Raw genomic sequence first — 24543 nt, forward strand, 5'->3', positions numbered from 1 at the left:
TGCATCTACCAAAGGAGTAATAACATTTTTGCCTTAGCCCTTGAGAAGCAAACTTCCTGTAAATACTTCCATAAAAATACTTGGAGGTCTTTTGAAACAAAGCACCATATGAAGTGTGTCTAAACAGCACAAAAGTAAACTGAAATTTGGCAACATTCATTCTAATAATGTGAATGGCTAAAGTGGACCATTTAAGATAAAAATCATTTCTTTCCATTTCAGTCGGAATTATCCTGCTGACCATCTACACTGAAATAACAAGATCAGCTCTTCCTGTTGTGCTGCATAAACAGTCACAAACGCAAAGAATTTTGGTGTGTTTGTGCAGGGTAACTGCAGCGTGAAACAGAGACGCACAACCCAACAGGCCTTCAACATAAAAGGAGCTGCTGCCCAACCAGGAGGGTCATCCAAGGCGGCCCGCCCAGGCCAGGTCAAACTTTGCCAGGGATCCCTTCTTCCCTGACCTTGCTCATTCCACTCTGGTGAGTTTTGCTTAATGGCTGTAATCCACTCCAAACCATGAATTTCTCCAGTTTTTTTTTTCAAAATATTCAAATATCCTAGCTCTCCCTTTCCCCACCCAAACCTCAGCTGTCTCTCCCTTTCTTCTCCATGTTATTTCTTTTTCAGTTACCCTGTAACGAGAACTCATCTGAGACAAGAAACTAGACTAAAGGCAGCCAGAAAGCCAGATAAGAAATCAAGGGGCATATATTAGGGTCTGCATCAAATGGGCCTAAAGTTTCAAGCTTTATTAGAGTGGTAATAAAGCTTGCATGGGAGGAGAAAGCGAACACATGCCTACTGCAGCATCAGTATAAATATGGGAAGAGAATGAAGCACAATAAAGATGAAAATAATATACCCAATTGTAAAATATTTTTCCTGCAAACTTGGACCCCAAGGATCTTAAAAATAATTGGCAAAGTGTATTTATTTTGGATTCATTTTGCTTACCCATGAAATACAACCACCTATAGAACCTGGACATTTCATTATCTCTGCTAAAAATACAATATCCAAAATGCTCAAATTAGATGAAAAAAAAATTCAGTACCAGCTACATGTTCCCATCATCCTTGTTCCCTGTAACAGGGGCTGAGAGCTTCTGAACTGACCACACAGGTGGCTTCCCAGACCTACAAAGCATGTTTTCCTAAAATTGAGTCAAAAGGCCCAAATCATGAATCATTAGGTGTAATGTGCCTCAGAATGCATAACTGGGGTTCTACATTAAAAGCCACTAATATGAAAAAGAGATGGATGCATAAATGGTTTATAATAGAAAAGTCCACAGCATAGATAAGGGATCAGGGAAACTCTCATCCACTCAGAGTAATGTAAACTGATACAACTCTTCTAAAGGCAAATTAGGCAAAATAAAAGCCATATAAACATTTCAACTCAGAAATACAAAAATTAAACCAGGAAAACAGTAATAGATGTACAAAAAAAAAGCTATAGGGATTCTAATAGAGTATTATCCATACCAGGAAACAATTTTTTTTTTATTGTATGATTTTTAGAAAGGGAAAGAGAGAAAAACACTGACTTGCTGTTCCACTTATTTATGCATTCATTGGTTATTTCTTGTATGTACCCTAACTGGGGGGTCAACCTGACAACCTTGGGCTATCAGGATGATGCTCTAACCAACTGAGCTACCCACATTAAATTGGGGGACAATTTAAACAAGATAAATACCAAAATTAGAGCATACCCATATGCTGAAATACTAGGCAGTCACTAAACTTATAGTAAAGAATATTTAGTCATTACAAAAATGTTCATAGGATTTTAGAGTTTGTCTATTAAAAAGTTTACTACCATATGAAAAGACTAGAATGAAGTACAATGAAAATACTAACAGTAAATACTTCTAAGCAGAGAGATCATAGATGATTTCTTCCTACTTCCCTACATATTCTGTATTAGTGGGGTTTTTTTAAATATATTTTTATTGCTTTTAGAGAGGAAGGGAGAGGGGGAGAGAGATAGAAACATCAATGATGCGAGAGAATTATTGATTGGCTGCCTCCTGCACACCCCCTACTGGGGATTGAGCCCACAACCCAGGCATGGGCCCCTGACCAGAATGGAACCTGGGACCCTTCAGTCCACAGGCAGAAGCTCTATCCACTGAGCCAAACCAGCTAGGGCCATGTTCTCAGTTTAAACACATTTTTTGGCCAAGAAAAGATAACTACAGATATGATACAAATAGAGTAGTTTTAATATAAAGTTCTCAATAGAAAGCAGTGAAAACACCCCTAACAAGGAATAACCACTGGGATGAAAATGAGTGATTGTAGGAAAAGTCATATATCATCTCAATCATCATCCATACAAGAAGTGAGTCCCATTTTGAGGAAATCCAATAAATAAAGGATTCACATTTGTAAAATAAACTAGAGAACAGCTTACTCCTCTGCTAAAAACCTCATTCCAAATGTGTCTTAAGTATTCTCTTTTGTACAGAGGGTCTCAAAGCTGTCTGTCCATCAGAATCAGCAATAGCGCTTTTATTAAATGCAGACCATGAGACTACATCGCTGATGGTACTGATTCGGTAGGTTAGAGGAGAGACTCAAGAATTCTTATTAAAAAAAAAATCCTTCCTAACTATTGAACTCTTATAGATTAAAAAAGACCTAAGAGGTATTTCAACAAAATGCAATGTAAAAATCTTGTTTCAACTGTTATTCAAACAAATCAATTCTTAAAAGATAGGGGAGGAGGGAAGGTAAGGGGCTATGAAAGGAGATGATACTACTATTGTTAATACTACTGGATATGATGACAGTATTGTGGTTATGTGCTATTTTTTATCTGTATCTTTTATTTTTTTAATGTTTTTATTGATTTTTTAGAAAGAGAGGAAGAAGAGAGATAGAGAGATGGAAACATTGATGAGAGAGAAACATCTATTGGCTGCCTCCTGCATACCCCCTACTGGGGATCAAGCCTGCACTGGGGTATGTGACTTGACTGGGAATCCAACCAGTGATTTCTCGGTTCTTGGGTCCACACTCAATCACTGAGCCACACTGACCAGGCTTACCTGTATCTTTTAATCTAAAGTTTCTGCAAATTAAATGTTATAGTATCAGGGAATTACTTAAAATAGTCCAACAAAAAAAAAATATACAAAATGAAATTAAAACAAAGCCAAAATAATAAATTTAAAAAAGGCAGGAAAGAACAGAGGAAACAGAATGAAAAGAAAAATTATTCGAGATACACGCTGGATACAAGAGGATTTAATATACTATATCTACTTATTTTACTCTACTGCTTATATTTTAAATTCTATAAAATGTTAGAGGGGAAAAAAGTATCCCAGTGGTTTGGAAACCCCTGCCCTAGTGGTTTAAAGATATTTGGTTTGTAAAACTGGACCAGAAAAGTAAGTTTTCAGAACCCTCTCTCCTATATAAAGTAAGGAATTTTTCATTTTTAGAATTATCATTTTCAAAACATTAGTGAGTTACTGTTTATAAACAGCAACTCACAGATCCTTAAAACAGCCCTGTTAAGCCCAAAAGTTTAAAAAAGGAAGGGGGAACCCATATTCAATAAATACCTACTATTTATCATATATTACCTTACCCATTACCATAACCCCATAGGAGAGAAATAATTTCCAATATATAGAAGTCAAAATTATAATGGAAAACTATAAATATCATAGATGCTAAATTTAGTCTAACAATAAGGAAACAAACAGTTAAGCAAATTATGACTCATTCATTTGGTGGACAATATATTGAATAGAATGATTACAAAAATATTAATGATATTAGGACATGTTTAAGTAACAATTTTAAGTAAAAAAATTTTTTCAGCATAATACACACAAATATACATATATAATTTTTTTTAGAAAAAATACATTTAAAATTTTAGAGTTTGTACACACAAATATACATATATAATTTTTTTTTTTAGAAAAAATACATTTAAAATTTTAGAGTTTGTCTCCAGGTAGTGGGCTATGAAATTTTTAAATTTTGTTCTGTATTTTCTGAATTTTTGGTAATAAACACCAATTACCTATTCAGTAAGGAAAAAACACACACAATTTAACAGAGAAACCCAGCATTGCACAGCTAGTTAGCTACTCCCCACAGACCGAGACTGTGGCCTCCCGACTCTCTACATGTATGACACTGCCTCCAGATCATGGAGCAACAGCACATCATGGTCACATCACATCCATTCTGCAAACAAGCACAGAACATCGGGCACCCATGTCAAGACAACACTTCTCAGACATAACACATTCCAGCATCAAAACGGTACTTAGAATAGTTTTAAATAATGCACATTTGTTTCTATTTAGAATTTTCCATTTTCATCTTCTCAAAACATTTATCCACCTCGAAGACTTTCTAAGAGCCACTTTAAATCTCTTTTTGGAGCAAGGTGATCTGAAAATAAATAAACCAACCCCTTTTTAAAATGGAAGATACTCAAAACTCACCAATAACTCTTTATAAGATATCTAATGTGTACTAGTATTGTAGAAGAAATAGTGAGGGAGAAAACCTTTAAAATTGTTTAACTCAACTTAAAATTTTCAAATTAAATAAATTTTGATATATGAAATAAAATTCTTAAACCTTGTAGAGAGCTCTGGGATAAAACTGAGCTGACTTAACTTGGTAGTGTAACCGTATAGATATACATTAATTTAAATGTCTTAACTTGCTCCCTTGAATTCCTTTCTGTTGCTTAATTTCCAAACAAGAGATAGTAATGCTGGTCTTAAATGGATGAATCATCAGGGCAGGGTCTGACACCGCTGACAATGTAGTTCTAAAAACAGAAACTATAGATTGTCAGAGAAGGAAGTTTAGAAATATCAGCTGAGGGTCTGAAGCATGTCTTGGGAGGCCACCCAAGGACTCCAGCTTTCCTTGGAGTCCCCCAGCCCCAAGCTCTAATCTGCAGCCCAGGAACAGATGCATTCCTCCAATTCCAAGAGGGGGCAGGGCCAGGCATCACCCCAGAAGCTGTGGTCACTGCAGCAGGAGGAGTGATGTTGCAGCTGAGGAAGCAGCCGGTGGCCCTGAGGGTGGCAGGCCTGGAACCCGCACGTGCTCGGTGCACCGGAGCTCCAGCTGCCCCAGCTGCTCTCAGTGCCTCTCCCCTCGTAGCTCCCTCTCCCTCTTCTCATATACACACTCATCCTTTTGTCCAGGTCTCCACTTCCAACCTTTATCATCCATTTTGTTCTCATTCCTTCCTTTTTTTAAAATCTCTCATCTTGTTCTTCCCTACACTAATCTGGACGCACTTTAAACTTTGCATTCCTTAGTGTTCTTGTTAGGTGGAAGGTTCGTTTAGGTTTTAGGTTATTTTCTCTCTCCCATGTCTTAATGTGTAGGAGATAGCAGTTAATGCTACCCACTACATGTCAGCCACTCAGTACGCTATCCAAACTGTTCTGGAAGTGACATATAAACACCCTCACTCCATCTTTCAATTCTGTGCTCCTATACAACTGGGATTTCTAGATTTCTGTTTGTTTTTTTCTGTTGTACTTGCACAGCTCTGTATTGTTTGTTGAAAGACTACATAAGGGCAGAGACAATTAGATCCCCAACTCCTAACAGAACGCAATCATCTATCACAAAGCATAAGATACTCCTCTTTGTTTCAACAGAAGATCATACAACTGTGTGTGGCCCTACCACAGTCACCATCAGAAAAGTAAAGTTTCTAACACAGAGAAGTGTTATCTACCTTAGAGAGGTTCCCATTCCCCTTTCGAGCATTATTCCGTTCCCACCTGTCCCCTCCTCCTCCTTTGTCCATCTAATTAGATGTTACTTGGAGTTACAGACCAAATCTAAGACCTTACAACATTGGAGTGCCCTCCCAGTGCTGTGCACCCCCACTGACAGCTCACGTGGAAGACGAGCTGTGCTTTAGTCACTGACATTCTCTGGGAGCCGGGATGCCTCCAGCTTTATCAGAATCTTTACCAGCCTGAATGAAGGCCGATCTCAGACGGCAGTGAAACTTCCATTACCTCTAGTTATACCAGTTGACATATCATCTGCTGAATCAAACCCATGTCCTCTTCATCTGCCACCAGCCCTCCTCAAGTCACCCTCCTAGCAATTATGTCGTGGTTTCCTCTTTGCACTTCAACTCTCAACTCTCCAATCAGTTTTCAAGAAGCTCATCAACGTGCCTTCCTGGTTTTTCAGCCTCCTTTCTTACTACCACCCCACTGAGAGGGACCCACAAACCAAGCCGGCCTTTTAAACAAAAACGACTTTCTTGCTCCTCCTCTGGGCCTTTGCATGGCTATTCTTCCCACCTTAAATTCCAGCTCTCCTCCTGGTTACTATTCCACGTGCTCTCATCCTTGAAAAACTTGAGTTTAAACCTGCCTGGAGTGGCCTCAGGTGACGCTCCTCCCTGCTGCTGCTTCCTTCACGCTTCAGTTATCCCCCTGGATTGTCTCAGTCAGGTGTCTAACATACATACTCATCTTGCCTTATGTGCTTCATCTCAATCTCTTTCTCCGATAGTTGATGTCTTCCTTATATGTAGACTGTAAGCTTCTCCCAGGCACAGACTGTGTCTTTCTGACCCAACACTATCCTTCAACAACCCTGCATGTAGCACCTGGCACGTAAGAGAAACTTATCAAATCGACACTGAATGAGCGAATGAATGGCTCTCCTTAGTCCCAGGGCAAACACCTCCAGAACTGGGACTGCCTCCATCGACGCTTTACACATCTCCACAACTTCGGGTCCAGTTCTCAGTTGGACAGTCACCATGCATGCAAAGCAATGTTGCTGGGACTTCACATTCATCCCCATGCGATATGCTCCACAGTTACTTTAATAAAACTCCTTGCTCTGGCAACTTCAGCAAGATTTAAATAGCACTTCTATCATTAGAGATCTTATGTCAGCAGGGGGACGCTGAGAAAAATCCATCCCTGACTCCAGCCAAGAGGAAAGGTGACAGCACACCAAAAGGCAACCCACCTTACTTCCTACTAGTTATCTATTCCTTTCTAATGGGTCCCTAAAGTGTCCATTTTAAACTTTCCAGACACAAACTTGCTGGCATCCACAGTCAAGAGCATGAAATTTTCCACTGTGCCAGGCCCCTGAACAGAGTTTTCAGAAGTAGAAGTCGCTGCCACTCTTCTCCCTTAGCCAGGAAAAAAATGACCAAAAACAGAACAACAACAAACACACACACACACACACACACACAAATACCTCAAATGACCCACTGCAACATTGCTTTGCATGCATGGTGACTGTCCAACTGAGAACTGGACCCGAAGTTGTGGAGATGTGTAAAGCGTCGATGGAGACAGTCCCAGTTCTAGGATAGCCTCCAACCTTGGCCTTGCTGACGTTAGCCATAGTGCCTAGCAGAGATTGACTGGGTATGTTTACTGCTCTCTTCCAGTCCCACCCACCTTACCAGGAGCCCTAAGACTGTTACAGGTTGCATAACTTTAGAGTGACTTTGGACATGGCTCCCAAATTAAATGGACTGTTGCAATACTGGACATCCCAGGAGCCCTAGGGGGAAAGTCATCAGAAAGCCCAAAGCCCTTTTGGGGATCCTGAGCTCCTCTTTTGTTCATGAAAGCCAGGGGCAAACCCGACTGGCGTGGCTCAGTGGTTGAGCATCGATTATGAACCAGGAGGTCACTGTTCGATTCTCAGTCAGGGCACATGCCCGGGTTACGGGCTCAATTCCCAGGGTGGGGCGTGCAGGAGGTAGCCAATCAATGATTCTCTCTCATCATTGATGTTTCTATCTCTCTCTCCCTCTCCCTTCCTCTCTGAAATCAATTTTTTTTAAAGCCAGGGGCAAGACAAGAGTCTCACAACAGAACGCGGTAGTGGGGAAACTGGTTTGTTTGAGGTACGGAACATAGGAATTTGCCAGCTCCACAGAAGTGAAATAAATTAGGGAGAACAAGGAAATTACTGGCTGGGAGACGAAGTTATTATGAAAAGCTGATTTCACTGTCCAAAAATGTTAGCCTGCATTTATTCTCAAAATTATCCAAATATTTCAGCAATTATCTATTTATATGCTTGTTTTCTGGACATTTCCTTACTGTTGCTCTCCAGTCTTTTATAAAGTGTGAAAGTGATTTGCTTTTGAAACCATTTCCTCCCTTTCATCACAACTGCAAGGCCTAGTTTATCACCCTTCTGGATCCACAAAGATCTGCACTTGGAAAAGGGTTTCAGCTGGCCTGAAGCAAAATGTCCTGGGATAGGAAAAAAACGTTTCCTTCACTTTGCTACATAATTAAGTTTGATTTGCATATTTATGCCCTCCAATAGTCACTGTGGACAGTGGTCCAAATGTGCTTTTAAAAGATGTTTCCGCTCCCAGCTGGTGTGGCTCACTGGTTGAGCATCAACCCATGAGCCAGGAGGTCACTGGTTCGATTCCCTTCCCAGTCAGGGCACATGCCTGAGTTGCAGGCTCAATCCCCAGGAGGGGCGTGCAGGGGGCATCTGATCTATGTTTCTTTCCCATTGATATTCCTCTCTATCCCTCTCTAACAATCAATAAAAACATATTTTTAAAAAAAGATGTTTTTGTTTTCTTGGAGAATTCCAGAACTCGAATACAAGATGTGCAAAGATATGAAACAACTCTCTCAGTTGGAACCCAGTTCAATATTACCTTGGCTATGCATTGCTTGCAGACCAACTCCTCTCTGTTTTGTACATTTCAGCAAACAAAGCTCATAATAATGAGCGCATGAGTCATGCACATGGAGGTGACTTATAATTCAAATCGAATTAACTGTAAATGCAAGCAATTGGGGAAAAATTAAGGCCTTATGTTCAGTGTTGTCGCTACATTTGTTAGGGATTTCATCACTGTGTGGAGGCGTTTAGTTCCAGGCTAACATTTGGACAGATGGAAAGCTCCCTTGGAGCACACGGGTCAAAAGAGGCAGTCCCGGGCCTTCTGAGGAAGGGCAGGCAGCCTCCTGGCCCCAGCTTCCCCATCTCACTCACACCAGACCAGACCGGACAGAGCGCTCCTGCATTTCAGAGGCTGCAGCTACAAAATCAGTGCGCGGGTTGTGAAATCTCTTATAAATTAGAAAGCGATGGACAACGGTTTGCTGTTGCTCTTAGTATTATGGTAGTTAGTATAAAGTGAGTTTCTCTGTGCATAATTCTTCCTGCAGGTATTTTGGCAAGCATGACCCAAAATGCTCAGGATATCAAATGATTAGTAATATGTCCAAAGTAAGGAGAGAGGGAGAAAGGGAGGGTCAACACAAATGTTCAAAAATTGAATTCAACCATATTAAGCGTATATAGCTAATACATTTTTATAGCATATAGCTAATAATTTTATTGGCTATATCCTCCAAGAATTTTCTGTATGGGGACAGTGTTTATAATTTTATGAGGCAAACAGCATGTTTTCATCTATATATTAAAAGAAAATCTAACTGCAATAAGAATGACACCAAATTAATTATATAGCTCATTCGCTTTTCCTTTTAAAATATTTTTCTGCGTTTTCCAAATTCCCTTTCATAATTATCTTTGTCCCTTGTCATCATAAAAAAATAAAATAAAGACTTCACAAGAAGCGATGTGAAAAATGCAAGAGAATAAGGGAGATGCCCCACTCTGGGTAGAGGAGGTGAATGAGGTTTTTGATAGAAGATTTGGGTAAGTCAGATTAAGCATCCCTCTCTTTGGGGAAGGATTCCAGGATAGGGCCACAACTGGAACATATAATGACCTCATGATTAAGAGATCCCAACACATTTAGGAGTGGTGACATCATTCCGAAGCCACTATCCTACTGCCTCACTGTCACGTTAACCATGCAGACAACAGTGAGGACTGTGCCGATGCTAGCAGAGGAGGGAACTGAGATGAGCCACCCAAACCATTCCAACTACAGGGTGGGGCAAAAGTAGGTCTGCAGTTGTGAATACACAAAGACACAGAGTTTATTCCTGTATAATTACTTATTAATTACAGTATTATTTTCATATGAACAACTGGAAACCTACTTTTGCCCCACCCTGTACATGACTCTTAATCCACGTTCAACCTGCAGGTCCAATCCACGGAAATTTATGGAACTGGAGACATAATAGCCCTCCTCTAGTCAAAGCTCGGCCTACCCACACTCCCCAGCTGACCTCAAGTGGTCCCATAGATTTAAATAACAGCTACAGGTTCACAGCTCCTGACTTCTCCACCCACCTCCTGTCCTTTGAGCTCCTCCTAAGAGCGTCCATCCTTGCCCCACCACAGACTGTCCTCCACACAGCACCCAGAGTGATCAATTAGGTCTACTTCATTCGGAATAAATGCTAAGTTATTTATTTGAGCTTATCTCCTCCCACACTCCTCTGAACCCTGGGCTTCTGGCATGCTGGCCTCCCTGACAGTCACAAGGCTCATTCCTTCTCCCATCAGGTCTCTCCTCAATTTTCACCTTAATAAAATTGCCCAATTTGGCCAATAGAAATATAGGATGCCCACTCAAGGTTCAATGACATATAAATAATAAAGAGTTTTTAGTCTAAGTATGTCCCAAGTATGAGCTTACCAACTGAGGCTGCAATATCAAGTGATAAAGCAGAAGTTTCACAGCTGTTAGGGGGTTGGTTAAAGGAAATGTGGACAGCGTAGTGAAAACCAGGATTAGCCCAAAGTAAATTATTGGGTGATGAGACTCTAAAAAGGCAAAAGATAAAGGGTGACCACAATAAGAAGGGCGAGCCTTCCTGGTCAAGAGCAGGTCACACACCCCCAAAAAAGCAGCAGGTCAGGCTAGATCCCCGTAGTGGACAGTAGCGAGACAGTGGACATTAGCAAGATGTTGGTAAGGAGAAGGAACCAGTTCGCTTAGGGTGAAGGAGCAGACAGGCGTGAAGCTGGGCGGGGCAGGGCTGTGGAGCTCCACTGATGAGGGGCTGATCTTCCCGGAGCATCTTTCCTCCCAGTCCCTGACTTCTGGGTACTCACTATTTCTGTCCCCAGGTTCAATTCCTTCCCGCAGGAAGTCACCTCTTTCTCCTGGGCACCAGGAAAAGTCATGTTTTGCGTGCTGTTTTTAACTGGAATTACTCCCTGGCCTGCTTCTCTAGGTCTTTGAGGGCAGAGTTGGTCCTGCCCATCTCTGTGACCTGTAGGATGCCTCATTCATGGTAATTTCTCAATACATGTGTGTCCCTGAGTGCTGGGGAGCTTGCCTTTTCTGGGGTAATAAATATGAAGCCCACAGACTTAGAACCAAGGTGGACTTATCATGTCAAGGGCCCGAGCTACGGGCTTCTGTGAAGCTCTGGCTGGGCTGCGCCTGAGAAACCAAAGCAGTACCCACCAAGGAAGGGGCTCTCACCAGGTGCAGGGCCCAGGTCAGCTGCACGGAGTTCAGGTCTGATAGTGGGAGGGGGCAGGCAGCATAGCCTCAGACTGAGGACTCTGTAGCCCACAACACCTCAGTGGAAATCCTACCCCTACTGCATACAGCCGTGGGCAAGTTACTTACCTCCTCTGTGCCTTCATCTGAAAAGTGTCTTCATCTGAAAAATGACTACCTCCTTGGATCAGAAGATGAATTAAGATAACCCCTGTAAAGCTCTTAGCGGAGTGCTGGGCACATGGTCTCAGCTTAACGGTGGTAGCTCACATTACTATCAGATCAACGGTGTTTATTAAATGCCTTTTACGTGCCAGACATTCTGTTAGTTGCTAAGATACAAATATACTTAAAAGCCGTTACAGTAACTCCAAAATGTTGGGCTCACTGGCCAAAAAGGACTATGAGAACACCATAAGTTAAGGATAAAGTGACATCTAGTTGTGCAATGGGGGCAGTTAGTGAACCCAACTTGAAACGATGTCAGGATATCGAAATGGAGATGTCCCTCAGACGACCAAGGATGTAGGATGTAGGAGAGATCATGCAGCAAATGTAGTCTGAGAGCCACTCGCATAAGGAGTCAGTGAAACAGCAGGAACAGGTGAGCCGTCTGAGTGTGAGAAGGTAAGATCAGAAAACAGGCTTGATGTTACTAAGAAAGGGGAAGACAGAAAAAGATCAGCAAATTTGTAGGTAAAGTTGGCATAGGGAAAACTTATAGACTACAAACCGCAATCAACATGAAGGAGTATACAGGGCCTCTCTATATGCTACAGGACTGCACAGAGGGGCTGGCGGAGACGGAGAGGGCTGTGCAGTCAGATGAGTGCTGGGAAGAGCTGAGGGGGTTAAGGTGGCTGCTCATGGTCACATGGCTCAGTCCCAGTGACAGCTGGCACTCAGGCCCTGAGAACACTACCAAATGCTTCCTAGTAGGCCACCTCCTCCTGAAGCACACTTGGATTACTGAGGGGCTCATTATATGCCACAGTTTACATGCAGCATAAAGGTTTTTGCCTTTTTGGCTGTTTCCTTCCACCTGACCAGGTAAACTTCTGAAATATAGGAAAGATGAAAGTCATAGGAGTCAATTTTGCTGTCTGTTAGTAGTTATTTAATATTTAAACTATCTTTATATCTATCTATCCATCATCTACCTATCCATCCATCCATCCATCTGGGAGATAAGGGGTAATAAGGGAAATGTCCAGAGATTAGCCAAGGTGTAGCAGGAATGAAAGCAAAGTTGAGACTAGAATTAGTACAGAAGCAAGACTCAGTATGGAACTGAAGCAGAAGAGAGGCCAGGTGAGCTCAAGAATAGCCAAGAGAAGGGAAGAGGTGGGAAGGGAGCCACAGGAATAAGGTAGAACAAGGTGGAGCCTGGCATTTGCTTCTTGAAGTGTAGTCCCAGGACCACACAGGACATTTGCTAAGAAAATAGAGTGCTGAGCCCCAATGCAGTTCTACTGAATCAGAATCTTTTAGGGGCAGGTTCCCAGATTGAATTTTGCTGACCTCCTTATGCCTGTATGTTAGAGTTTAAGAATTACTGAGCTAGAGGAAAAAAATCACTGGAAAAAATAAATTACTCTTTTTTTAAAATTGTCATAAAATACACATAAAATTTACCATTTTATGTATAGTTTAATAGTGTTAAGCATATTCACATTGTTGTGCAACCTATCTCCAGCACTCTTTTATCTGACAAAAAATGAAACTTTATACCCATTATGGGGTACTATTAATATGCCCAATATTCTTACTGTTTATTTGTTTAATACCTTTGCTAATGCCCAACTAGCTATCCTAGATTTGGGGCTGATTTGTTATCTGTGGAGTGCAGATATGAATGCAGCAACCAGGTTTGTGGGGCAGGGTATAATCTGGTTCATAAAATATTTTGAATATCACACCTTCTTAGGTTATTATCTAAGTAAAAACTCCAGAAACCATAACAGAAATGATTACAATATCAAATAAGTATGTGTTAGGAAAAAAATATTCATTTTAGTCTACATTTTTCTTCTTTATGACACGTTTGGGTATTTGTGTTTATTTTTTCATCGAAAATTTTCTAAATGCAGACTATCACTTGGCATTCTTGATTGTCATGGGGTCAACACTGACACATAGTCAGAATTTGTATGATGTACTGTTACATCAGTATTCACTGGTACACACACAGCTGCACAACCCTTTTTATGGACAGTGGCAAACGTGCCATTATGTCGATTTGTTGTCATTTAACATTTATTCACAAGCCACACTATGCTAGGCATTGAGATGTTTTTCTATTCAGAATTCAACATCTAGTGCCATACCCACCTGATGAACTGCTCCTGATCTGGGGTCTATGATCAAAAGACCTTCTGGCTTAGGGCTTCCTCATGATTTTTCTTGGTGTGACTAAGTCATTCCCCTTCCATTTCACTTTGAAAGTCAGTTCTCTGTTGTGAGGATTAAGAGTGATTTCACTTTCTGAAATCTTGTACCTCTAGGAAACGTTCATGTGCCCTTGTTGGCCTCCATTAGAAATGTAGTTTTAGAAATTAAAGCCATAGTTTAAACAATAAAGAATTTAAATTAAAAAAAAGAAATTTAATGACTCTTTTTACATCCATGTTGTGTGGTATTCCTTTAATACATAATTTTGCCTTACTTATAAGCAGTGCTAAATAAATGTGCATTTAAATATTAGCTAAGCCTGATTTTGTGGTAATTAAATCCAAACTGGGTGTCATGGTCTACCGAGTATAATCTTTGGTTTTACCAGACAAGTAATGCAGTTATTTATGACTATCTGCACAGTCCTCTAGAGACTTAAAAATTACTATTAAAATTCCAATTGAAAAAGTAAAGTCTCTCTGGTTACAAAAAAGTCATAAACAGTGTCTCTCTAATTTTCATAATAGTCCAGTATAACTCCTTTTTACACATGGAGAAATAGAGGCACAAAGAAAATAAGAAGTTTCACTGAAGCCTCACAACTAGATAAATTAATGTCTTCCCACTTAGAAAAGCACTTCAAAAAGATTTGATCTTTTTGCTAACAACTTCATGTGTAAAAAAGGAAAACAAATATTTCCTCCTTTCTCTCTGAGGGCCATTCAAATCTCCCTAAAGACTCCAGAAAGGCTCTGATTTTATTAAAGACGTGCTATAAAACATGCAAACAATATCGGTAGAAGTGTTGCTATAATATCAGTAGGCTCTGCAGACTGTTAATGAAATTTCCCACCAGGAAAAATACAGAGAGGGGAGAACGGGACTGAACACAAAATTAAAATCTATTCATGCGTGAGCCAAATTTAAACATTTGCAGGAGATCCTATGAAGACTGTCCCATTGGTTGCTGCTTTAAAAACGTGTTTTGCAGTATCAAAGAGATGGTACAAATATGAAATAAATATGTATTATATTAGTCATCTCTTTAAAGGACACCACTGGTTTATATTTTCATATAGTTTGAACTCTTATGATGAGCATTCTTTTTTATTGCTTTTAGATAGAGGGGAGGGAGGGATGGATTTGCTGTTCCATTTATTGATTGGTTGATTCTGTCTGTGAACTGAACCCACAACCTTGGTGTATCAGGACAATGCTCTAACCCAGTGGTCAGCAAACTCATTAGTCAACAGAGCCAAATATCAACAGTACAACGATTGAAATTTCTTTTGAGAGCCAAATTTTTTAAACTTAAACTATATAGGTAGGTACATTGTTATTAACTTAATTAGGGTAGTCCTAAGGCTTAGGAAGAGCCACACACAAGGGGCCAAAGAGCCGCATGTGGCTCGCAAGCCGCAGTTTGCTGACCACTGCTCTAACCAACTGAGCCACCAGGCCAGGGCCAATGAGCTTTGATTATTTTTAATATAAAAGTTCATTTCTACCATTTTAAAGCTTAATAATTAGATTTTCCACCTCATAGATTATGCAGGTAAAATTTTAAATTGCAATAAATTGAAATTAAGTGCTTTCCTCAGTAGCACAATATTTTCCGGAACTCTTTCCCACAGGTACTATTTGTGCATTTTTTTTTATCATAAATGAGGTTTAATATTAGTTTGGGACAAACACAACAGATTCTGAAAGCACTGTACTCTAACCTAGAATTTATTATGGGTTATCTACCATTCTGGAGTTTACATGAATATCTGAGAATTTAATTCTGTTACTTTTGTGATAAACCTTAATATTCCCAAGTGTTCTAAAGGTCTTAGTGCTTTACAAGACACTGAAAACATGACTTGATTACATTTCATTTGATTCCAATTAAAAAGCACTTAAGAAGTTTCTACTGAATTAGATTACACCGAATGTTTCTATAGAAAACACTTCATTATCTGAGGCAGCTTTAATTTAAAATGATCACAGAGAGTGAAAAACACTGTTCATTTTAATAAAATGGGCTTAATCGCATATCATTTCACAATTGCATGCAGTAGATTTTGGTTTATTAAATAAATGTACAAGGGTGCTGGCAAAAACATCTATATAACTGAGTGCTTCATTCAGTTCACACAAAACAAATCTAGTCACATGACTTTTAAGTCTTGACAGAAACCAGAAATACTGCCCCCCCAAAATTTAATTAAAATGAGGAGATAATATCAAGACAAGTGAAAATAATGCCTTTTCGTTGAATTTTTAAGCAGTGAATTTTACAATTAATTAAAAATGAAAACGAACTTCAGAGCAAACATATTAAGCAACCATAGTCAAATAAAAATGCAGGGTGCCACCAAACATAGCATTTCTCCTTTTAACCAAAGGAATACCTTGAAATCAAGTTATTATATATATAAAAATCAGGACAAACTAAAGAATTTTGGCCTTCCCAACAGTGTTAGGCAATTTTCTAAAATGTTATTTTCAAGCCCCAGTCTGAGATCCAAGAATGGAAAATTATGATTAAAAACAAAAAGATGATTAAAAGTAAATGCCTAAAGTCAGTTATTTTGTACTAAGCATAAACTGCTAGCTTTCATTGGACAGAAATCTGTATACACGTTTGGCATGCCCATCTCTGATACTTCAGGAATAAAGGCAACTTTGTGGTTTGTGGTTAGTGATTAAGTACCAAGTGAACTTGTGCGTGTTCTTGTATAGGAAAAACTGCAACATTTTGAACGTTTCCCACTTGTAACAATGTCTTTATTATGCCTTCCAGAATTAATTGACCTAAAATCCAGCGACTCCAAGATATATCTATTGGATAATTAGAACTCTAAGGACCAACAAATAAAACACATTATTGACTTTTAGTTCTTCAATCAAACAAATATTTACAGCTGCAATTTGCGAAAATAATTTCCTTTTAGTTTGGCATCATCTCAAAATCTGTGCTACTGATTTGAAGCATATCAGGATCATCAACACCCTCCTCCAAAATTAAGAGTGAAATATAAAAACAATGCTGCATCATTTAGCACAATCTGCATCTACCCTCCCAGCCTGGGTGGGTCTCCTCTGAAAACAAGTGAAAACTCATTATTTTTAAGCTTCTTTGAAAGTCTGTCTGACCTTGAGACCAAGAACAGCAGGGAGGATGAGGAATAGTGACCTGCTTTAGTGACCAGTAGCTATAGATATCAGAGAATGTGCTTGTTGTCAATGATCGTTGCTGAAATCTGTCTATACCACACGGGAACAATCAATTTTGTAAATGATTGCAATAATCAAGGAAATTGCCTAATTTATAAATCCTTGCATACAGCATCTTAATGGATTCCTCCATTTTAATGCTGATGCCTTCAGAGCTAAATGAATTGTTGTCCAGGCTGTCATTACACGAAATGATAAAAACATTCCGTCTGGTGGGGAAACCACATCTCATGGATATTCAGACTCTCAACCCATAATCACTCATTAGTGACTTCCATGAAAGTTTCACACTGCTGAGCCTTAGGAAGAGCAAAAGAGCCGGCTCGTGTCTGCGTGCTCCTGTAAATCCCTGCTTTCGTTTCAGAATTTGAACAAATTGCCTTTCCCCGAACTGTAATGAACTGGTTGTGTCCCTAGTTCTGACAGCCCCATATTGTCAAAGTTGATCCTTTTTTCCTGGGCTGTTTTTTGTTTTGTTTTTTACCACCGACCTCAGCGTCAGCAGGTTCGGCCACTTTCAACTTCCAAATCCTGAAGCACATCAACACGGAAGATTCCGGATGCACCCAAGCAAATGGGTGCCATTCCACCCTTGCGCTCCTGTTCGCAGGTAAATCTACAGATGGTCCATGGAAACCGAGGCTGCACGCTTAGCTCTCGCCCTAAGCCCGCCACACGTAGATTGCTCTTTTCAGTTAAACCCTGGCCAATTGATTCCAGCCAATAGTGTGCTGTCAGTACTTTACTTACTGCTCAATCTCACTAACCTGACATTTATGGTGCACTGATTGGCCTCTGTCAGTGGTGCTGGTTGTAAATTCACTTTGAAAAGCTTTGTGTTAACAGCCTTCAACCAGGCTCCAAGAAGAGTACGAACAGGCAGCCTGACAATTGCTCGACCTCCTGCCCTTATTACAGTGAGTAAATCAGGGTTTGAGCCATTAGGCTGGAGCCTGGGGCCTACACAAAAAGGATTGACATGACGAAAGGTCAACCTCTGTCACACATGTGTAACAATTTGGATAATGGAATTCTGTAACTTATCTGAGTGAGGTGGCAAATGCTTACAAGGAAAAGTATATTCTGCTCTGGCTTCTCTGGCTTTTATGCTAAGTAGTTATACTAGAGTCTGTATTTCTTGTGTAAATACACAAGGAATGCCTGAACTCATGAAATCTTGGAGTATATACGATTCTTAAAAAGAAAGAAAGAAAAAGACAGAGCAAGGCAGTCTAAAAGCGGTTCTGTGCACGCATTCTTAAAAACGGCAGAACATTTTCCCCACACTATCAACGTATCACATCCACCCTCTGAGAAAAGAGAATGTTGATACTGTGGACATGATTCCTCAGCTAGCTACGAGGCAGTTTTCGTATTCATTTTTTAAAACCCATAGTATTATACTCCAACTATAAGTGATTTCTGGATAACAATAAATTTACTCCAATAATTAAAACTGCCTTAATTGGCACTGAAATATAAAGGCTCCCCTGCAGGCTTCTCAGACCCAGTGTTGCCATAATCACATTTTCACCAGATCGCTTGCTGCCGTGCAGTCACGGGGCGCGGGGGGTACCTCATCTATCCAGGAACGTCTGAGACTCTGATTTGAATTTCTCTACCCCACTTTTAAGTCAGTGTGAAAAAAAATTTTTTTTAATTATATGCTGTAAGAAAATATGCAGTCAAGAAATACTTTTGAATTATTTTCTTTACGTGGATAAATGCTATCAATAAAAGAAGAAATCTGTAAACAATAGATAAACTGAACTGACTAATGAGATACAGAACATATTACTCTTTATAAAGCATTTGCAACTAATGCACTGTAGCGTCACGTGCATATCTGGATGAAACCTCACTAGCATGAGAATTTCCAAATGGCTGTTATAATTTTTTTTTTTTAAGCAGGGTCGTTTTGGGACTTAGAAAACCAAGGTGGCACTGTCCAGGGGGATGCATAAGTTAAAAGGAACTAGACTTTGCATGGATCTTTTCAAAGCCAATTTTAAGTACTAAGTTTTGATTTTTAACACAATGCTGGAAATGATTCCAACAGGCGGCAGATGGTTTTACAGTTTATGTAAAACTACAAAATGCTCACACTCTATCAAATGGGCACCACTGTAAAAGACATCTTCAAATCAAATGAGGCAAAACCAAAGAGATATACCAGCTGTTACCCTGCATAATTTAAAACATAATAGTCACATTACTATGGTTTATTTTTAAGGAGAAATTATTTGGATTTCATAAAACTGACACATTCAAAACTAAGCTGACAAGCAGTCTAGTGTATTAAATGATAAATTACTAAGAAACACAATTTTTACTTCAATATAACTGTGACAGCCATATAATTCTATCCCCTGGTGTTTTGATGAGTCAAGCCAAATTAAGCCAAATCTATAAAGCAAAATATGGAGTATATAATTATAGTACTATCACTGGAACAATTTTAATTTGATTTTAAAATTATTTTAATTTAAAATAATTAATTTTAAATTATTAATTTTCAACATCTAAATCCATTCAAATGGGTACAGTACTATAAATGGAACTGGGTCATTTATAGAAACATAAAATACATTTAAAATATAAAATCAATTCATTTCCTTTTAGTACCAATTACCTATGATGGTTTTGAAATATAAACATGCAGCAATGTGTAATATATTTTTAATATTGGTTTTCATTAGTCTTTTGACCTAACTTAAATGTTAATGATGAAAAATAGACCATTTGCTTAAAAGCAAAACTCTTATTAAATCTAAAATATTATGGCACAACATCAAACCACAAAGAGAACCACATTATGTTATCCCTTTTGATTTTCTGAAGAAAAATAATGAAAATGTCCACATAGTAAAGTGAAAATGAGACACTCAAATTTACTCAGGCAAAGGGAAAACAGGTTCTGTAAAATTAAATCCCTTTCTAGTACCTTGACTGTAATCCTAACAAGTCACTACATTATTTCAATTACCAGAATAATTTTTTTAGATACAATTTATTTTGTCATCATTGCTAAAATTTCTTGTCAAATAAGACTTTGAATTGAAAGGCCTGAGTAATTCTGGCCTATCTTAAACTGTAACTATTTTAAACTTCTGTATTTTATTCCAGTAGAATTTTAAGTATACACTGTGTACATTCCTCAGGTCCAGCCATATTAAATTCTGATGTTAAACAGAAAGGGGAAACCATGTGCAACTAGATTAATTTATCTCAAGGGAAAAGAGCACATTAATAATTGAGATAATGTTTTCATAAATGTTGGAATCAAATGTGCCTTTTCACTTCTTTATTAGAAAACACATTAGGATAAAATTATCTCACTCTCATCAATAAGACCTAATTGCTGAGAAAGGCTATGTTTTCTTTGCAAAACATTCAGAAAGATTTTTCCCATTACATCCAAAGGGCTAGAAATATATCATGCATTCAAGTCTTGTTGGAATAAATGTATGTAAGTAAGGCAAGTGATTATTTAATCCATCCTGTAATGTTTTTGTTTTAAACTATCTGAATTTATTATTTCTTGTAGCGCATATTAAAATTCTGATTTTAAAAGAAATTGGCCAAAAAGAGATTAATACTTTGGCTTTTAGCTTATTAATCTCCTTAAATTACAAAAAATTACTGTCATTTATTGCTAAAAAAAAAAAGAAAAGAAAAACTCTTAGAACTTCCTATAAACACTCAAAAGAGTCAAAACATATTGAAGGTAATAGAATGATATTGAACTTTCTTTAAATTGCTATATTCTTAAGAACCAGGATTATACACAAAGATGATAGCACACTTACAAACCCATCAAACAAGCTCTCCATAGCTGATGTATGTTAAATATTAAAAAGTCATTTTTCTACAAAGAAAATATAGCTTTTAATTATTAAACAAAAGGAATAACTAAGGTGAATCTGATGTTTTCTCTAATAAGCCTTCATGTGTATAATAAAGTACAACCATACTAAAAACAATGAACTGTAAACTGAAACAAAAATCCATCATCTACTTGGAAACAGTGACGGGAAAAGATTAGCAATCCATTTATTGTACTGAAATAAAGATAAGTAACCCTGGTAAGATCCATCAGGACCTGAGTATTGAACTCTAAATATAAAGACATTTCTTCATCAGCAAGTGACTTGAAAAAAATGTGAGAAAGAAAAACGATTCCAGTTGACTTTTAAAATATAATAGTCATGATTCAACTGCTTTTAATTTTTTTAAAGATCTGCTTTATGTCAATGTGATATTCTGGAAGATATCTAAAAGAGTGTGTTTTTAAAATGGATAATTTTTACATGAGTCACTAAATAATTATTGCCAAAATTTCCTATAGACCTACAGTGTATTCCAATTACCGATTCTTTCTAAATATAAATAATAAAATGATTAAAAATTTTCACAATTGAATTTAGGTTTTGAAAGGAAAGAATAAAATTTAAGGAACAATCCAACATTTAGAATCTTCTGCTATAAATATAACTTAATTCAAATAGTCACATTTCATAAAAACAATAAATCATAATGCTTAAAAATAAATGATACTAATAAAAATCTGAAACCTATTACAGTGCTTTTTCTTACCAATAGCCATCGACTCTAAGTTCCCTGGCCCCAGTCAGTTACATTTTACATGATCCCTCCGGAGACTGATACATTTTCATGGCTGCATTTAATATCCCTTCAATCTCCTAAACATGTGTTATTCTAACTGTTCCTGCAGATGATAAAAACAAATAGACTGTCCTGAATTGGGAGAAGGGACTTGTAGATCATTAATGCATACACCAAGCAACTCATTTTTATAACACAGAACCACTTCTATGCACCACTACCTCCAACACACTCAACTCACACAAACAACAGGTAAAACTCACTTTATGTCTATTGAAGTATCAACAACAACAAAACCTAATTAAATTTCCCAGTCTCTTTACTAAAACAGAATTTAAACTTCATCAAGAACAAGTAAAGGCAATAAAAGAAAGGCTCCATGTTTTTAGTTTATTATATATCAACCATGTTCTATATGCATAGTGGTCTCCTGACAACATCCCAATCATCCACAGCCATTTAGGAAAAAAAACACAACTTAAAACTATAGGATTTCTTTTTACATGTTTATGGATTTGTCCCCTGGCACTCTAACCCCAAGTCATCAAAGGGCGATAATGCTCACTTTTAACAGTTTCAGATAGAGCAAATCTGTACCACTGAACAACTGCTTCATAATTTCCTCAGAAAAGTATTGGCAGATCTTTAACTGTATGGTATTAGAGTTCCTAATATCACCACTGGAACATGAAAACTGACTAGAAGTGTTTTATAAACCTTAAACCACATTGGAGGTTACGATTAATTAGTCAGAAACAAAAAACAACTGGGAAATATTTCGAAACCAGACGCTTTGATTATTTCCCACTTGTCATTTTTTTCTATCCAAAAGCTCTAACTTCTAACCTGCCTCTCTGTAGCATACCAAGCCATTTTCTCCTGCCTTCTTTTCCTATAAAAACTTATGTTAAAAAGAGAAAAAGCACTATTTGGTAAAATAAATATGCCCAACTTTTTTTTGTCCTCATTCAAGAATCTTATGCAGAAGGACTAAATTTCACTTTAGGAGTGAAATGAAACCTGGAAGCCAGGCTCAGGGCACCAGCAGATAACTGTAGGAAACTTAGCTCATACCCTATGCAAGCATGTCAAACTCGCGGCTCACAGGCCTTGTTTAAATAAATGGGGCCTTCAGCCCACAGCCCGCGAGTTTGACATGCTTGCCTTATAGGGTATGTAACCCATATTCCCTATTCGATCATCTTGGGGTGTTGGGCTGTGAGCTCATACTCTTAGCTCCTCCCTCATCAAAGGGAGCTTTGGGACACAGGCCTCAACATCCCATTGCCAACAGTCATGTAAGGGTTCTGGAGGCTGGGTCTGCTTTTCACAACACTGTATCTCCAGGGCCTAACATAGTGCTGGGCAGAATGAGTGCTCAGCAAAAATATGACTGGGTTACTGAGTCCCATGAGTTTTAGTTAGTGAATATGAGGCAGCTCACAGTGCAAATAATCATCTTGACTGGCCACTGAGCCAAGTGTGAGGGGCAAGCTGCTGTAGAAATGACCCATTAATGGAGCCCCAATGTCCATGCCAACTTGGCTGCTGACATTTCAGAAACTTTCTTTTCTGGCTATTCCCACTCCATTATATTGCCTGGCCTCGGTCAGGCAAGATGCTAGAAGTCTTACTCTTAAGAGTAAGACTTCTAGCATCTTGTATTTCATAAATAACTCCAAGGGTGGGAGGTGGCTAGCTAGTGGGGGCATTACCTACAGGCTAAGGGTCTGTCTCTGCAGGAGTGGATCTCAATCGTCAACCATGAAGCTCTGGGAGAAAGCTCTGGTTAACATTTTTCAAAGAGGTGGTTTATTTTTAAGTAATAGTGTCAGGTATGATTGTGCTATTGAAACATTGTCTTCAACTGGGTTATTGTCGCAAAGTGTCCCTGTGTTTTGATTTTTTATTTTCCTGAAGACTGTATCGCCATACTGCAAAGGACAACAGAGAAGAACCAGAACTTGTAATTTCTGATTCAGGACGCTATAATTTGCTTACTGCGGGAACTTTGAAAGTTATGAATGAAACATGTTGCAGTCTCTCAGATACGGTGTTTACAAAATTGTTTTTATCTGACAAAACGAGCTTGACTCTTTCCTCCTATTTATGCTTATGTTCCTTTAAAGACTTACTGCAAAGGACAACAGAGAAGAACCAGAACTTGTAATTTCTGATTCAGGACGCTATAATTTGCTTACTGCGGGAACTTTGAAAGTTATGAATGAAACATGTTGCAGTCTCTCAGATACGGTGTTTACAAAATTGTTTTTATCTGACAAAACGAGCTTGACTCTTTCCTCCTATTTATGCTTATGTTCCTTTTTGCCCAGTCCACAAAAACACACTGGAAGAGCTTAGAATGGGACAAAAAGTTCACCCAGCTCACACCCCCAAGGCCCGAGCTCTCTGCTCCATCTCCTCAGCTGGTTTCTCTTTCTCTCAAGAAGCCAGGATATCAAAGACCAAATCCACCTCAGCTGCACCAGAGGCTCCTTAAGGGATTCCACCCTCGGAAACCTGCAGGCCCTGTGTCCCTGGCTCGGTTGCCTTTGTGTCAGGTCTTTACAGCAGATGGTGCAGACACCAGGCATTTGCATGACCAGAGAAATCTCTTCTCCACTATTACTCTCTAGGAAACAAGGGAAGCTCTCCCCGAAGTTGCCACCCTCCAAGGGCCAGGCTCTCGGCGGCCCAAAGCTCTGGCTCCGGAGGCGGCGGGCGACTTACCTCCCAGAGATGCTGCGTGTTTCTCACGGCGCCGGCCTGCACCTTCTCTGGGGGCAGGAGTACGCCCTGGAAGGGCCCGATCCAGGTGCCCTGCTGGATCCTCTGCGCCGCGCAGATGCCGTAGGCCAGGCCGGGCACGGTGCTGGTGCACAG

General features: G+C 39.0%; 1 protein-coding gene and 1 long non-coding RNA gene across 2 annotated transcripts in view; both read right to left on the reverse strand.

Annotated features, from left to right (window-relative positions):
- Positions 1-24540, reverse strand: part of PRDM6 (PR domain containing 6) — a gene marked incomplete at its 5' end in the record, with an annotated part of 89658 nt that extends 65118 nt beyond the window's left edge. Inside the window, one exon of the mRNA XM_005857133.2 lies at positions 24391-24540. Within this exon, the coding sequence (XP_005857195.1) occupies positions 24391-24540 (150 nt within the window). The remainder of the gene's footprint in view (positions 1-24390) is intronic.
- On the reverse strand, positions 1545-14701 carry LOC106726581. Its single transcript, XR_001362646.1, has 3 exons — positions 14692-14701; positions 11597-11599; positions 1545-1608 (listed from the first exon to the last, which is right to left on the reverse strand). It is a non-coding gene; the product is annotated as an uncharacterized LOC106726581 (long non-coding RNA).
- Positions 24541-24543: the final 3 nt, after the last annotated feature.

This window comes from Myotis brandtii, unplaced genomic scaffold (assembly GCF_000412655.1).
Source record: "Myotis brandtii unplaced genomic scaffold, ASM41265v1 scaffold1076, whole genome shotgun sequence".
NCBI classification, from domain to species: Eukaryota; Metazoa; Chordata; class Mammalia; order Chiroptera; family Vespertilionidae; genus Myotis; species Myotis brandtii.